Source organism: Cuculus canorus, chromosome 17 (genome assembly GCF_017976375.1).
Source record: "Cuculus canorus isolate bCucCan1 chromosome 17, bCucCan1.pri, whole genome shotgun sequence".
NCBI lineage: Eukaryota > Metazoa > Chordata > Aves > Cuculiformes > Cuculidae > Cuculus > Cuculus canorus.
In genome coordinates this window covers 9,653,996-9,671,089 of record NC_071417.1, presented here as the reverse complement: position 1 = coordinate 9,671,089, position 17,094 = coordinate 9,653,996, and the positions used below count along the sequence as shown (strand labels likewise).

Genomic DNA, 17,094 nt, shown 5'->3' with positions numbered 1-17,094 from the left:
TGACTGTGAATTACACAGCAGAACAATTCCAGGCTGCTGCTGATAGCGAAGTGGGTGCGTCTGTGACCGACTGCAACGTGTTGTGGTGTCTGGAGGGAAGTCAGATTTCTGAGGGCTTTTCTGATAAGGAACTGCATTTTATGGATTTGCTATAGATTTTATTGTCTGATAGCTAAGAACGGCCTGATCTAAAACAGAGGTGGGGAGGGACAGATTCAGAAAACAATTTGAAGATTCAAGGTCAAATGGTTTTATTTCTATGAGAAAGCTGATTTTTTTTTTTTTACTCTTTATGTTTTAGATTTCAAAACTAAATATACTTTAATGGATTCCTTTTCATATTTTATAGTAGGATTTTACTTTTTCCTTCCTGTGGTTTTTATTTTTCAGCTGACATAAATGCGAGATACCTTGTCTTGATGATGTAAGGTTTTATTTGGTGATAGATCTACTGATCCTTTGTAGCAGACTGTGAATATTGTAAATACCTTGAGATGGAAGAGTTGTGTGGGATCAAAGATTGATGTTCTTTGTACAAACACTAAAAGGATACGGGAAGCTCTGTAGGATTTGTTTAGAATTTTATTTAAGAGAATAATCTCTGAAATCATTTGACCTTTCCAAAATGTTATGTATATCTGACTTCTCCTGTAACTTGATTATTTTAAGCTATTATGTATAATAGAAGAACTTGACTAGATGGAAGAGTTTTTTATTGGAAAGGACAATGTGTCCCAAGTTTTGCTGTCATTACTTCAGGTTTTTCTTTTGGAAATCCGAGTCTTTCCTCACACGCCACGTTTAACTTCTCTGTATTCAAATGTTTTCATTTCTCCTTTTCAGTGTTACCTGTAACATGTTTGTTTATTTTGGATCAGTATTACATTGTAAATATTACGCATCGGTGTATATAAATGATTTTCCTAAACTATAAAGTTACTGACTGCTTTTCTTCAGTTTCCAAGTCCTGGTACAGAAGGGAAGGAGGACGGCTTCTCCGGCCACTGCTCCTCCTACCAGCCCCAGCCCTATCCTGCCACACTTTGTCCTGTCTCCTTCTGTCTCTGTGCCCAGAGACTTTGAGGTGAAGGAGCTGACAGCACAGATTGGATAGAACCCTAGAAAACTGCCCGCTCTGCCAGGCAATATTACCTGGAATCTTCTTTAAACATTGCTTTCCATTAGATGGCAGCAGTGCCTGCCCAGTGCTCCCAGTTAACCCCACAAGGTCTGCAGGGCTTTACCTGTAGCTACAGCTGCAGGCTCTCAGGGCAGGGAGGGGTGACTTGTTGTGTTTAATGCTCTGTGAACATGTTTTTTGTGCACAGGAGCAGTTTGGAACAAAACTGGCACTGAAGAAGTGGGGGGACAGCTGGGCAGTAGGCCACCATCCATCTGCTTGGCATTTGGGGAGTTCATGGTGTGTTGGTGACGGTCCTATTTATATTAGTGGTTAGTGATGGTCCTATCAATATATATTCTTATATCTATATATTTATATAGATATCTCCCTCTCTGTGTGTGTGTGTGTGTGTGTGTGTGTGTGTGTACACACACATCCCGAACACTGGGAAGGGGAGTGAGAGGACACTTTCCAAGCATCCTGGGGTTTAAGGCAGCCAAACCAGCTGCAAGCATTCTGTGGAAGCGACAGAAGCCTCTCCACTACTTACAGAAGGTTGCATAGGTAAGGAATGACTCTCAGCAAGGAAACCCCTCTCAAGCAGTTAAAAGGTTCAGTGATATCTGCTCAGCGAGAAGCCCTGCATGGATCTCTGTCCACAGGCACTGCAGGCACTCAGTGCTGCAGCTGGGGGTCCCATTAGCCACCAAATCATGATTTCCCTGTAATCTATTGCTTTCCACTTAGGAACGCTTAATCCCCTTTTAAACAAATTGCAGTGGCTGCAGCACTGGCTCCTCAGCGCTTAGCAAACGGGATCAGCCTACGCAGGGTGCAGTGGGCTCCCAGCAATGAGCCGGGGTGGATTTGATGTGCTGTTTGCTCCTGCTTGTGCCGGTGTCAGGGTCCCATGACCCGTCCCCTGGAAAGTTGGTGTTTGAAGTGGAGCTGGAGAAATGTTTGCCCCTTGGATCATTCCATTCCAGCCCCAAAAGCATCTCTCCCCTGCCTTCCCCTGGCTGTGCTGAGTCTTTCCTGGTGCTGCTTTGTGCTGTTGCAGCGGGCTGGCAGCCATGGCCCTGGCGAGGGCAGGACAGGCTCCTTCGCCACGATGAGCACCCACGTGAGTCTGAGGGGTCAACTGGAAATCAGGAACCTGGGCTACTGCATCAAACCTGTGCCAGGGTCCCTCGCCTTCCAGCACCTTCTCTATCCACAAGAGAAGACCCTGAACAAGCTCTTGAGGTGCAAACTGATGGTTGAGGTGATCCAAAAGCAACTGGGCAGGATGGAAGCTAAAACAGCCTTAGGAAAATATGACTTCTCCCAGAGGCTAAAGCACACCTTGTACATTGAGAGAGTTGTTGTGTGATACTTGTAATTTTTCATGCAAAGTCTTGCTCACCTGGTTCAGGAGATGCTCCACTGGGTTGAAGAAGCTTATTTTTCTGAGTATTGTAGCTCAGCAGGACCTAGGAGTTCAAGGCAGGTTGGATGAGGCTTTGAGCATCCTGATTCAGTGGGAGGTGTCCCTGCCCACGGCAGGGGTGTGGAACTGGGTGGGTTTTGGGGTCCCTTCCAACCCAAACCATTCTGATTCTATGATTGGCATGAGGAACAGGAGGGAAATGTGCAAAAGGTCAAAGCACAGAAGTGAGCACTGATTTTTTTTGTGCTACTTCATAACTGTTCATTCCTTTCATTTGAGTGTTAGGATGGCAGCACCTATTTATAGCATTTATAGTTCTTATTTTTATAGCAAATTAAAAGTCAGAGATTGAAAAATATTCACCTTTGCTTTACTGTTAGTTTGTAATGGCAAACACTTTGAGAAGTAAAACATCCTTTGACCACCACCTACCCTCAAAGGAGCTGTACCAGATCTCTGGGCTGTTACATACAATTTGCTGCTTTTCTAGAGATATTTTCATAAGGAGGAGAAACAGTTCTAAAGATTTACTGTGTTTAAAGAATCCATTTACAATCCATACAAACCTGTACAATAAATAACTATCTTCATGGAGAGTGTCTGTCTCTGACAGCTCTGCTCAGGCTCCTCCAGCACTACAGCTAACTTTGCTGCTGGCAAAACAGTTCGCACCAGACACGGGCTGGCTGACATTGCTAAAACTTGACGAGGCCTCGTTAGGACGCTGCCCATTCTCCTTTGACACAGGGATTCATCAGAGCAGGGTGGATCCCTCTGCATCCGGTGGGCTGGTGGGGAGTGTGCTGGCGTAGAACTTCTTCTGGGAGCGCAAGAGAGGAGTCTGAGTGTCAACATCCCGGCAGGCGTTGCGTTTAAGGGAGAGGAAGATGTGCTGTGTCCAGCCGTACACGATGCAGTTCAGGAGCCCCTGGGAAGCTGCTGTCAGAGCCTGGGAGAGACCACAGGGGAGATCAGGGCGCTCTCGTTAGCCAGCACTGCACAGCTCCCCACCAGGCTGTCAAACCCGGCACCTTACGCCAAGCCTCCCGCTGCCAGCATGGTTTTATCTTTCTGCATCCCCTCCTGATAAAAGAATCTCATGGTTATTTTAATAATATTTGCTAAATGCTGCCTCAGGCACCTCAAGCAGCTGGAAAAGTGCATTGGAGACTTTCATAGAAAGGGAATAAACTGATTTCTGGGGATCCCCTCTAGTCCTATTTTCTACTATGAGTTCGGTTACTGAGCTCTCTTCAAGCCTGTGAAAAACACAAAACAACTAACAAAGATCTTTGCCAATCAAAAGCAACTTACGATCCTTGTGGATATAAACACATTTCGTAGATCAGAAATGGCAAACATTCATTTTTCTGTCCAAGCAGAGAAGGCAAAACACAGGAGGTTGCAGAGGATGACGTTTACCTGTAGAATCAGAAGAGCCATGTAGATTTTGCTGTTTGTTGACACTGTCAGCTTCAGTATTCCAAGGAGGACGGCTGTAAAAAGGGATGGACAAGAGAGTATTGCTTTAGTTGCACCTCTTTGGAGTTTCATTGCCAATATCTATGCACTATACCTTAGGAGAATGTGAAAGTAACTCAGCTCCCTGCTCACCTGGGGCCCAGCAGCAGAAGAATGTAATGGGGTAGAAAACTACTCGTTGTTCCACCATCTTAATCATGGCCCACTGCTGATCCCCCAGGAATCCCGTGGAGTTTACGAACCTTTTGTACAAACCTCGTGCTTGACCAAGTATAACCTAAAAAGGAACAAGCATACATTGTTGTTTATATTTTGTGCACATGCTCTGATCTGGCTTGTTCATCTAGGACAGAATCATAGAATCACAGAATGGTTCGGACTGGGAGGGACCCCAAAGCCCACCCAGTTCCAATCCCCTGCCATGGGCAGGGACACCTCCCACCGGATCAGGGGCTTCAAGGCCCATCCAGCCTGGCCTTGAACCTCTCCAGGGATGGGGCAGCCACCACTGCTCTGGGCAACCTGGGCCAGGGCCTCACCACCCTCACAGAAAAACATTTCTTCCCAAGATCTCATCTCAGGCTCCCGTCTTTCAGGTGAAAATCATTCCCCCTTGCCCTATCTCTGAGCAAGAGCCCCTCCCCAGCGTTCCCATAGACCCCTTTAAGACAGAGTATCTCATGTTTTTCTTAGCCAAAAACCTCATTTCAAGCTATCAAACCGTTTCACACAACAGTGTCCTCCCTGAGTGACAGTGGTTGCTTTGTACGGGGTCTTATCCGAACTGAAGATTCTGAATTGATCTGGGCTCTGGTTGACCCATGCAGTAGGTGATCTCTGCTGCCGCACCCTCAGCCTTCTCTACCTGATAGATCCTTTTTGGGATGTTGTTGAGAGAACACAAGACTCCAGATGGATTTATATGGTGGTACAATAATATTTTTCTCTCCCTTGCCCCCCCTTCAAAAAGGGAAGCTTCTCACTCAGTTCTTCCCCTGAAGATCTGAAGCAAAAGATGAAAAAGGGCAAATCTCACACCGACCACCTGGGTGTGATGGTCAGTGTGCAAGGACTATGTTTCTTACCAGAATGGTGATGAAGCTGATCAGAAAGGAAATGAGGAAGACCCCAATGCCATAGAAATGCATCGCCCGGCAAACGGAGCCACTCAGGGTCTGGGGCTCGTTGGTGGGCATGGCCATTCCTGTGTGCATCAAGAGACACCTGTGCGGAGAAAGGGCACCGCTCAGCTCCTGCTGTGACTTTGAAGCAGTGGGGCTGCTTCAGAGAGATATGAGAGCCTTACCCATGCTTCTGGCTGAAGTTCTGGTAGCAATTACTGCTGTTGCCCAGGCAAAACACAGGCACCATGAGAAAGAAAGGGATCAGGCTGAGAGCAGAAAGGACAACAGCAAGATTATTGGTTGTTGCACAGCACTGCTCCCATCCCCAACCAAACACTGCTTGTTTTTTAAGTCCTCTATAGTGACAGAAGAAATCATTTTTATTGACACTGCTCTGGAAGAATGTTTTATCAGCTTTACTGACTTCAGCCCTCCCATTCATCCAGGCAACACGCGGGTAAAGGGAGCGCTTTCTGAAAAAATACATATAATTAATACAGTTAATTTTAACTCGGTTGGAGAAAGGCCTTTGCATCCAAATGCTCTTACTCCGAGTTTGTTAGGTCACTCTGCTCTTACTGATGAGCTTTACAGGTTTTATTAAAACTTGCTTCAAAAGGAGGCAGAGATCAGCACACTGCAGTTCATCAACCTCCCCCCCCATTCTGCCAGAGAATTAAACCTTACCTAGATGAGATCGTTGCTATTCGGCCAATGCAACTCGCATAATCTACAACCTGCAAAATGCAAAGAGCTTAATGAAACGATCGTTTCTGTGTGGGCGCTAATTCACAGAACCCACGCCCAGGGAGCACTTCAGTTGCTGAGGGCTCTTCACATGCTGAAGCTGGGGAGCGGCTGTTTACAAAGGCTTGTAGTGATAGGACAAGTGGCAAAGGGTATAAACTGGAGAGGGGCAGATTTAGACTAGACAGAAGGAGGAATTTCTTCACCATGAGAGTGGTGAGGCACTGTCACAGGTTGCCCAGAGCAGTGGTGGCTGCCCCATCCCTGGAGGTGTTCCAGGCCAGGTTGGATGGGGCTTGGAGCCCCTGATCCAGTGGGAGGTGTCCCTGCCCATGGCAGGGGGTTAGAACTGGATGATCTTTAAGGTCCTTTCCAACCCAAACTATTCTGTGATTCATCCCCAGACTGAGCACAAATGTTTGTTTCCACTTTGCATTGAGTCAACACCACCCCGTTCAGTCTGTGCTGATTTGCAACAGAAACAACTATTGCTTCCACCTTCTTAGTGCCTTGTTCTCCTTCAAGACTAGAGGATGTGGGAAGGGAACTTGGAACCAGACAAGGAACAGACACCTGATGAGTTCTGGTGTAACTCACTCATTTTTTGTACTGCTTATTTACTTAACCTGTCCCTGATCCACAGAAACTTCATGTTCTGGTGAAGAAATGCAGGTGGTTTGGAGTGTCCTGGTATCTGCCCATCAGGAAATGGACTTTGACAGCTGGCATCCACGCGCCAGCTATGGCAATGCAATGTGGGCACAGCTGCAGTGGTGGGGAGTTTAGGTAGGGGTTGTGTTTTGAGTGAGAATCCAACAAGAAGGAAACCAGTCCTACAAGTGGATCCAAACCCTATGGACAAGAGCTCTTAAAATTCAGACTGATCTGGCCAGCCTGCTGCTCCCAAACCAAGATGTGGAATTACCTGGGATGCAAAGTTTGTCATGCACAGCAAATGTTTGGGGGAGAAAAAGGCTTCCTATGGAAATGGGACCAATGGGTTCGATGGAAAATGCTGTATAAGGAATGTGCCCTCTTGCAGCAACTCATCGGGAGTGACGCACTGGTCATGGCGTGAGGAACGAAACAACTGCAAGGAAAGATTTTGGTCACACGGTATCTGAAGTGTTTGTTTAGCCTGCAACACAGAGCGTATTTTTCTGAGTACTATGTCCTTGTTCCTCGGTTCCCAGTGATTACACTGGTTCCTTAAAGGGCTTTTGTAAAGGCCAGCAAGAAGACTGGCCACTGTTCACAGAGCCAACTTGTCCTTTTATCACCAGCTCGCTTCCGTCACACCTCCTACCTCAAACTCTTATGATGCTTACTGACCCTCTCGAATGCTGTATGACACCTTGGGAAGGACAAAAACTGTCAGTTCTCAGTTGCAGGCTGTCCAGGCACCCCCTGCTTTCCTGTCCCCACTGCGGTGCACTGGCACAAGGCAATGACAGCAACACACCAGTTACTCAGCTGGTGCAAACTGCTGTTCTTCCAGTCCAGAACTTCAATACCCAGTCCTAAGCCATCTCTACTCTGAGATGTCCGCTGCCATTGGCCTTTGCCTGCTTTGGTCTTGCAAGCCTGATTTTCCACTGAGGTCCTACAGCAGACCTCACTGTAACACTGCTGACCTCAATGGGCAAGATAATTCATAAGCCAGGGAGCAGGAAAGTCCTAATGGAGAGAATCACTGTTACGTACACACCTCCCAAACCCCATTCCACCTCTCCCAGTTAGATCCCAGTACCCAGCAGGGGTTGCATGTCAGTCCTACTCACCTGGGGGGGCATCCTGAAAAGGTTCTGATTGTATTTCGTCTTCAGGTCCATGTAGAGGTGCCATGTGTAGTTGACAGTGTATAGAAAAGAGGCCACGTAGAATATCTGAGAAATACAGACAAGAGTTCAGTCAGGTAGTAACAGTTCCCATAGCACGTTTAGTTCATCGCTGATGAACCCAAAGCTCACGGACAGCCAAAGACAATGGTCCCTACACAGACTCTGTGCTCGTGTCTACTGGGATGCACTGGGGCACCAGCTGGGTAGAGAAGGGGTTTCCCACCTCAGACTGAACAAAGGTAGCTTCACTTTGGCCTCACGCAGGGGACAGAAAGACTAATGATAGCAGGACTGTCTTAAAAATACAAGTATTCGTGACTTGGCTCATCTTTTGGCCTGAATCCTGACAACAGAGGGTTCAAAGGTGCTTGGAGCCTACACTGTGCTACATCCATTAGGAAACACAACACAGATGCAGCACTCGGATTTGCTTCTTGCAGAATGGGCTCACTAGTCAGTGAATTCACGGAAACGGAAAACAATAGCATATTTAAAGAGGAAAGGGAGGGCAGAGAATATCTGCACTAAACCCCAGTTAAAATCCAAAAATGCCCTTTTCTCTCCATGGAAAAAAGGAGGAAAGAAAAGATAAAGAACACTATTTCCCATGGAATTTCACAGCCCTCAATTCCAGCTCGGGGTGAGACCAAATATCTAAAACCTGTAAAAAAACCTCAAATCTTTCTCGCATTTCTTCCTGAATCCGTGGTTGCTCCAGACAGTCAAGAATAAACAGCACTGCCAAATCATACAATACACGTGCGTGCTGTGTTTGCTACAGGAAACACATGCTTCAGTGGCAAAGGCAAAGAGGAAGGGCTGGACAAGTGATTTTTAATGTGGATTTGCTATTCTTTGCCAAAGAGGCAAGGGGCACAAGTTTGCTGCCCTGCTATCATCTAAGTCTGGGAAAGTGGTTACTAAGTAAGCTCAGTCTCCTTCCCTGGGCTTGCAAACGCTCTTGGCTGATTCCAAAGAGGCCAAGTCCAAGGGGCTGCTACATTGCAGCAGGAACATTACAGTGACTTTCCGGCTCATTAGACAAGGTTTAATGAGGGTTTGTTGCCCTTATTCAGTTACTTCAAGGGCAGGTCATCAAAACAGTCCACAGAGATTGTTCTCTTGTACTTCAAAATGCCTTAGAGAGGCTCACAAAATATCAACACTGCCTTCTTTTTAGGAAGAAGGAACCAGCAGAAAGAGAAGGGAGTTCTGCTCTCCTGAGCCTCAGCTTCGGGGCTGTGGACTCACCATAAGAAGACAAAGCAGCGACTGGGAGACACGAGAGCCCCTCATTATAACACTTCTGTGGCTCCCATTGTGCCAAGCAGCGTGAGCAGAGCCTGCCAGGACGTGATTAGGCCACTGGAACCGAACTGGAAAAATGTGGGGGAATTGTGCAACTATAACCACAATCTCTATCCCGGACTTCATTATTGTAACGCAAAGGCAAGGCAGGGAGGAGGAGCACAAAGTCAAGAGAAAGCATAAGGGAGCAGTATTTACATTTAATTCAACTATGAATCTGAGGTTGAAACAGAGGAAGTACAAGAAAGCAATCTCCTCCTTTACGACATGGTATGGATGTTAGGGGAGTTCCATCTGCTACAACGTCAGCCCTTGGTGACAAGGTAATAGTAAATAGGCTAAATAAGGCAAAATATTGTCCTATTCCTAATGCATCCCTTGATACTGCCACGTCACATGGACTGTGGTGTGAGACTCTAAGTGCTCCCACCTGCAGACACTGCTGCTGAGCAGCCCTGAGCCTGTCCTTACCCTCTTCGTTCAGTGCACTTCACATCTTCTAGGTGGTCATATGCAAAGAAGCCGTGCGTGTTTATGAGACACCCAGGAATGCAACCCTTGTGAGACTTCTCCACTCAGCATGGAGCGAGTGGGGCCAGGAGACATTGACTCATTTCCTTCGGTTTCAGATCACTTATACTCTGGAGAAGCTGCTGGTTAAACCTGTTACCAGCTTCTACTTACGCACAAGGTGTTCCCACTGCACAAGGGCTTTGCTGGGGTGTTTAGCAAGGAGGTGTCCTGCACCGTGTCACACGCAGGTACAGTTGCTATGGCAAGGGCTCCGTTTGTTTTAATTTCTCCCAGAGCAAACAGCAGTGACAGCTCTTGCCAGGCACAAGCCGGCTCTGCCACCTCGGCAGTTCTCCTGCTGGAGGTGGTCTGCTGGTGGCACCCAGGAGAGGAGCCCGGAGACCCCATGGCTGAGTTGGGACGTGGCAGGCATCCTGCAGACCCCACCACAACACCCTGACTGTCCCCTGTGGGGCCGAGGCAAAGGCAGTCCTGTAAGGACTCACCTAGGACCAGTTCTGCTACTCATGCTGCCTCTCCCAGCATGAAAGTAAAGCTCTCAACCTTGCCCCCATTCCTTACTGGTGTCCCTGGGAAGCACGGCGTCAGGCTGGGAAAGCAAGGGCAGAAAACAGCCAGAAATACATGGGAGCATAGCATGCTCTCAGTGTCTCAGCTGAGGGATGATGTCTTGTCGTCTATATCCAACCTTCTCCTCCTCCAAGAGCACAACCTGTCTTCTCCAGGCCATAAAAAGGTCACATCAGCGTTAAGAACTGTTCCCCAGGCAAAGAAAAGAGCTCAGAAACATCAGAGTCCCATGTGTTCCTTCTGCCTTCCAGCTCTGAAAAGTCTCTCCCAAGCTCTTCTCATTTTCCAGCGTACCATCATCCAAAAAAAACACATTTGATATCATTCTGCATTGTTCCCAAGTGGCTAAATTACCTACACCCCTCTGTTTCCTCTCTCAATGTGAACATGTTGCGGTGCTTGTACAGCAGCGGAGGGGAGCTAGAGAAACCAGAGACAAGCCAAGAGCAGAGCAGCTGCTCTCACTGTCATGAGTGACATGGTTTTACCCACAACAACAGCTGTTGGGAAAACCCTGGCTGCAGGCACCCATTCCCAGGCACACGGCAGAGTGCACGCTTCCATTCTGCACACAGAGACACTTCCCTGCCTTCTCCGAGGTGGGTGGAGAGTTTCTCCAGCTTTGGATGCTGCTGCTCAGCAAGGATGTTTCCACTTCCCATCTGTGGGGACCACCACGCTACCAGGGAGCTGCCCGAGCCCACAGAACACCCATCAAAGCTCCCAAAAGCCACTCGCTCTTCCCAGACACTTCTTTGTGGGTCCTTTAAAAGGAAATTGTTAAGCCCAGCGATGACTGCTTGCAAACCGCTGCTCTGGCTCAGGCCTGGCTGTATCCTGCAGAGCTTTTTGAGAGCAGCGATTCGCGAAGCCTAATGCTGAAACGGGAACTCCGTGAGCCAAAAGCAAACTGTTAGGAAAGCAGTATTTCCCTCACTCCACTCCAATTAGTCTCCAGCACATGAAATGTGCACACACAGCTGGAAATCAGCCGAATCGCTGGGGCACGGAGCTGAGCTCGTGCCAATGGAGCAGTCCCTGAGCATCCTTGGGATTGATTGAGGAAGGAGAGAGCCAGGTCAGCACGAGGAGGGCTGTTCATGTGAGTAATGTTCTAAGTCTGAGCTCAAGCAAATCACAGAATGTGTCTGATCCTGCCCAGGATGGAGGAAGCATGAAGAGAAATAGAAAAGCTACCGCGTGAGGCAGAGAGATCATTGCTGGCAGGGCTCCAAAAGGAAACAAATTAAAACCCATCTACTTACTTTACACAAGCCACCCAAACGCGGCAACCACAAAATACCATGCTCTCTTTGCCTTCTTCATTGCCACTCAAAAAACAGATGAACCTAAACCCAAGCATGGTTATCTCCTTTTTACACACAAGGCAAAAAGATTTGATAAGTCAAGTTCACACACGGAGTCTCTGCCAAAGCCTGACTAGAAACAGTCCCCTACAGCCACGCTCTAATCACCAGCAAGGTTGATTACGGCGAGGGGGGCACCGTAGCAGGACGAATGAGGATGCCAAGGCTACTCACTTGTCCAGCTGCTTGCAGGTTATAGCAGATGAGATCCTGCTTCGAGGTTGGTGTGCTGTAGAGAAGAGCCCCAGTGAGCCAGCACATGCCCAGGAGTAGGTCGGAGAGGCTCAGGTAGAAAAGAGGACGAACCTGGGAAAAGTGAAATGGGTCAGCGCGTCTGAGTGAGGGTCACAACACTCCCACAACCACCTACAGCAGGAGTTTTACCCCTTGTCTAGATATTACTTGGAACTAGATGATCTTGTTCAGAACTGGATGATCTTTAAGGTCCCTTCCAACCCAAACTATTCTATGATTCTATATACTTTCATCCCTCAGCTCTTCTGGCAGGGCAGCTCTCCACACACACAAAAGCCATAGTGATTCTTGCTCTCAGGATCTGTTTCAAAGAAGATACCTTCCTGTAACCCCGCTTTCTGCCATTAGCAACACCCCAGGATCCAAGAGCAGCATCAGCTCTTACAGAAAACACTTCCAAGGTCCAGAACGTTACAATTTTTGCAGAACAGAACAGCTTAGCAGGGAGGAGCAATGTTATTTCTGAAATCAACCAAGGAGAAATCAAACTTTTGGTAAACACAAACCCTTCTCCAGGTCTGAAATAACTTGAAATAACTTCCCCTATGTGTTTCACATCTTTTCAGTTGGTCACTAAGGTTGAACCTATTTCACATGCTGGATTAATTCCCTCCGTTAGAGTCATCCGTCTCTCTGCTGAATCTTGCTGGAACAGAGTTGCCGCTCCTCTAACGGCAGTTTCCAGCCCATTTCCAGTTTGCATGTCGTGGCCAAAAGGACTGTAAACACCGCAGGAAAACATGTGTGCAAAATTCTGGCTAACATTTTCGTTGTTATTGGGAGAGCAGACACTCTGGAAAAGCAGTCTAATTATCTAGATTCTTAATTGTAGTCTTTGCTAACTAATTCTCAGCATCCTGGAGAGAAAATTATGGCAATTTTTTTTCCCTATAGGAAATTATAATGGTAAACACAGCATGGAAACATATCAGGAGGCCTTGATTTTAAGATTTTTTTTCATGGAACTGAGCTTTCAGTGAGATTTGCCTCGACATTGTCCTTTAATTAAACATTTGCCACGTGTTGTATGACACTTATCTTGTTCCCGTGAGCAACAAGAAAGAGCACAGTAGTATTGAGAAGCTGAGATTGTAGACTTGATTGACTCAGACCTGCCTCATGCTGCAGTCTGAGGTAGGTCTGTCTGGTGTCTTCCTGGAGCCACCACTGCCACATAGCAGCACGGCAAGTCCTCTGCCTTCTGCAGGATGTCTTCTCCAACATCCTTGTCCCTCCAGTTCTCTATTTCTACCATTCAACCCAGCACCACAGTACACCAAACCATTGTTGCTGGCTAATCATCTGGAGCTAGTTTGCACATCACTGCATTTATGAATGCCTTTAACTGGGCTTCTCCTTGCTGGTGCAGAATTGAAGCCCCAGAAGGAGGTCACAGATAGGTTGGGGACACCATCCGGTTTGCAAGCATGGCAGGTCGAAACTAAGCAGCTCTGAAAGAAGCAACATTTGCAATCAAACAGATGACTCCTTTCTCTAGCAAGAAGTCTACTTGAAGCACGGCACCACTGTTTGGCCGAGGAGCTCTTTTGGCACAGACCTAAATAAAGAAGTAGGTGAGACAGTGGTAAGTGAAATGCAGCATGGCACTTCCTTGCGAAAGGGAAAAGAAAACACCCAAATGGTATTTATAAAATAGAGGAAGGGGATGTAAAGACCTAGAGATTCAGTCAAGCTGCCAGGCTGGAGCATACATGTTGATTTAGCTCTGTCTGGTTATTGCCCAGGGATATCTGCCTGTGCAGAACCTGTTGACATGACAGAGGAAATTCTTTCTTTATTGCTTGCCATCAGCTTTTCAGAATGATTTAGTTCAGGCTGAGGAGTTTTATTGACCCCCTAGAGACAGAAAGCAAGCTTGAAGAATGCAATATTTGATTTCCTAGGCTGGGGGTGGGAGAGGAAGTGTTTATAACATTGTTCTTCTCCCAGCATCCAGCATTGCTTATTTTTAAACATTTCAGTCTGGAGCCCCGTGACTCGGGGAATAAGCTGTTTGTGGCAAGCCTTGATACGGATCTCTCCCAGCCCCTTTGTTTACAAACTTCCACTTCAGGCCAGAAACATGGGGACGAGGCGATGAGGAAGTTACTTTTGAAATACCAGCAACCCCTGGCAGCAGAACAAGAGCCTGGAAGCCTGATGCAGAGGAGTGGCTCCAGCTGGTACCCATCCCTCCTATCCGGATTTACAGTAATAATCTGAGCAGAAACATCTGGACTCCCTCGAGCACGAAGGCTCCATCTGTGTCCTGGACCCATGTGTGGCTCACAACCAGCTACAGTGCAGCTCCCAAGCCACAGCCACATCATATGACTAATAGCACAAGGGCTCCTGAGTAACGCAGGCTTCTAGCCATGGAAGTAATGGGCTGAGGCTTCCGAGTCACCTTAGAGCATCTGCCAAACCCAGCTCCAAATCATAGCAGAGTGGAGGACCCCAGGAGACAACCATGACTGCAGTTCTCCAGGTGTAGGAGATGCGAACAAGTTGCCCAGGAAAGCTCTAGCTGCCCCATCCCTGGAGGTGTTCAAGGCCAGGCTGGATGGGGCTTTGAGCAACCTGATCCTGTGGGGGATGTCCCTGCCCGTGGCAGGGGGTTGGTTAGAACTAAATAGGATTTAAGGTCCTTTCCAAACCAAACCATTCTATGATTCTATGTGGCAGAGCCTTTGATGCGCAGCACAAGCTCATCTGGGTTTTCCATCCCAGCACTAAGGTGAAGTCCCAACTTTCGTTGACCCCTGTAATGCATGGAGACCTCTGCAGATCATCATCAATGTGCTAAGCAGAGCATTTCCAGAAGGCTGCCTGCCTGGGAGCACGACTGCCCTGCATGTTGTAAGGGTGAAAACAACACCTGCAAACCTGGACTCCCATTCTCCTCCCCACCCTGCTTCATCCAACCATGTGTCAGTTGTCACCTCGACTGCCTGCCTGCCTTCTCTGGTGATAACTCACTGGAAGTCCCGTTCTCTGGGCTGCAGATTGCAAACCCGCGATGTACAAAGAACACTGAAGATGAGGAAAGTACAAACACAGCTTTGTTACAACATAGCTCCCAGCTCTACTGTCCTACTGCTCCTAGCAGTAACCTGTTATCTGCATGGTCCACAGAATGGGCTACCAGACCTCTGTAAGCCCTGGACAACCACTCCAGCTTCACAGATGAGCTCTGGGCACTGTTTCCAGTAGGTCCCAGCCAGACAGAGGGACTGCATGTGTACAGCAAAAGCCTGGCAGGTTTGGGGTGCAGCCCTACGGTCACTGCACACATGCCAGCCCCTGCTCAGCATGTCTGATGCATCCCAGACATGCAAGGCTCCCTGCAAAAGGCTCCATGTGCCACGTACTCGGGACATGCTAGGCACTGCGTTCATGTCAGATCTGCAGTGGACGCACAGACAGTCCCAACCTGAGGAAAGTTTGCACCCACGTCCCGCTGCTTCACCATTAGAGGTGTTTGTGGCTCCTGGGTGAATCTCCCAAAGCCCCACTGCCGAGCAAACTGCTTTTCTGCCTGGTGTCTCTGAACTTTGCAGCCCCTTTGAGTTGCATCACTTTTAGTAGCACACCTGCCTGGAAAAACTGCTTAGAATTACCCAAAGACAGACACCTGTAAGCACATTTCCTACAGGAACACCTCCAATTTGCACTTCAGAAGCTCTGTGCACAGCTCCTTAGCCCTCCAGGCATTTTGCCCCACAGAGGAGGACACCCTAACAAATTCCTCTTCCCAGGATGCGTCTGATGGTCTGGAGGACTCTCCTGGAGCAGAAAACACGAAGCTAAGGAACCTGCTTCTCCCCAGGTGGGTGCAGTTCAAGGTTAGTCCTATCACAAACACCCAATCTCTTGGAGAGCCCTTTGCCTCCCAGCTGCTAAATTAAGTTTAACCACAAAAACCTGAGCCCTGCAGAGCTCCTGATCCATGCGGCTCTTTGCAAGCTACAAGCACCTCGAATTGGGGGGGCAAAAGAGGCGCAGACCTTACCTCGGGGGACCGCACGGCGTTTTGGAAGACGGCGTAGGCAATAATTGAGCTGGAACCTATAACACTGAAAACAAAGCACAGGTTGGCACAGGAGCTGGGATAGGCCATTTCTCTTTTTCTTTTCCCGGAGAAAAACGGTCCTTGGAGCAGGAATCTCACGGCACGGATGCGGGAGGTACCTGAGCATGGCCATGGTGAACTGGATCCACTGCAGAGCCGAGTAGACCTGGGGAGAAGGAGGAGCGGAGGCTCAGGGATGCGGGCAGGGGATGGGGCGCAGGGATTCGCCCCCAGGGTCCCGGCAGAGGGGGTCGCGGTGCTTTCGGGGCTCTCTCACCTCCTGCCAGCCCCCATCCAGCTTTTCCCCCTCCTCCGGGAGGGCCATGGGCTCCCACCGCTCCGGGCTCCGTGCTGCGAGCGCCGCCCCGCCCCGCCCGGGCACCGGGGAGGGAGAGGGGAGGGAGCCCTAAACCGGGGCTGGAAAACCCCCGGAGCGACCTCCAGCCCTCCCGAGGCTCCTGGGCGGGGGGGAAAGAAGGGATGGAGCCCCAAACTGGGGCTGGAAAACCCGGGGGGCGACCCCAAGCCCTCCCGAGGGCGAGAGCGCAGCTGGGACGGGAGATGCCCGCTCCCGGGGGGTGGGTGAGATAACCCAGAAAGCTTATGCTTTCCATCTATTTCCTATTTTTTTTCCATCCATTTTCTGTTGCTTTCCATCCTAGGCACGTTCCGTTATTTACCGAGGGCTCGTTTTGATGTTATGATGAGCTTCACAGCAGTGAAATCTTCTAGTTTGGAGCTTTGGCTCCTGCTCTGCCTGACTTTGAGACAGGGAGAGACTGGAAACATGGGTGATTACAGGAGAAAAAAACCCCTCTGTTGAGCACAAACCACACTGAGCACTTTATCATCTCCAAAGAATGAACAGCGTCTAGGAAAACACGTGCAGGTCTGTAAACTTTCCAATAAACCTTATGCACATTCTATTACTTTCCAAGGATTCATTGTAATGTTATTATGAGCTTCACAACAGCCAAATCTCTTGCTAGTTTGGAGCTTTGGCTCCAGCTCTGCCTGACTTTGCATTCGAGACAGGGAAAGGCTCCAAAGAGGTGATTATAGGGAAAAAAATACCCCTCAGTTCAGCACAGATAACACTGAACACAAGACGTTATCCAAAGAATGAACAGTGCCTGGAAAAAACACTGTTTTGAAAGAAAACACGCTATAAAATAACACCCTCAGAGGGACGTTCTGCCTGACTTTCAAAAGAATACATTTACTTCGATGAAACTGCGCTGT

General features: G+C 48.4%; 1 protein-coding gene across 3 annotated transcripts; it reads right to left on the bottom strand.

Annotated features, from left to right (window-relative positions):
• Positions 1-734: 734 nt before the first annotated feature.
• TMEM116 (transmembrane protein 116) lies at positions 735-16,644 on the bottom strand. Of its 3 annotated transcripts, XR_008452697.1 has the most exons (13): positions 16,130-16,256; positions 15,972-16,018; positions 15,793-15,856; positions 11,700-11,831; positions 7,687-7,791; positions 5,846-5,895; positions 5,341-5,424; positions 5,120-5,258; positions 4,167-4,311; positions 3,975-4,048; positions 3,119-3,501; positions 2,529-2,595; positions 735-849 (listed from the first exon to the last, which is right to left on the bottom strand). XR_008452697.1 is itself a non-coding variant. In XM_054082079.1 (11 exons), the coding sequence occupies exons 1-11, from the start codon at positions 16,175-16,177 to the stop codon at positions 3,307-3,309; spliced, it is 1,083 nt and encodes a 360-aa protein (XP_053938054.1). In that variant the 5' UTR covers positions 16,178-16,256; the 3' UTR covers positions 2,884-3,306. The 3 variants fall into 3 exon arrangements, 2 of the variants coding, with proteins under 2 accessions (XP_053938054.1, XP_009558676.2); XM_054082079.1 differs by lacking the exons at positions 735-849; positions 2,529-2,595 and having other exon boundaries at positions 2,884-3,501; XM_009560381.2 differs by lacking the exons at positions 735-849; positions 2,529-2,595; positions 16,130-16,256 and adding an exon at positions 16,533-16,644 and having other exon boundaries at positions 2,885-3,501.
• Positions 16,645-17,094: the final 450 nt, after the last annotated feature.

Bases quoted from the DNA above. Each gene is read 5' to 3' on its own strand.
- TMEM116 (XM_054082079.1), bottom strand. From the start codon at position 16,177: ATGGCCCTCCCGGAGGAGGGGGAAAAGCTGGATGGGGGCTGGCAGGAG. The intron at 4,049-4,166 runs GTGAGCAGGGAG...CCCTTTTTACAG, and splicing joins CTTCTGCTGCTGGGCCCCAG to CCGTCCTCCTTGGAATACTG. The intron at 3,502-3,974 runs GTAAACGTCATC...GGTCTCTCCCAG, and splicing joins TGGCTCTTCTGATTCTACAG to GCTCTGACAGCAGCTTCCCA.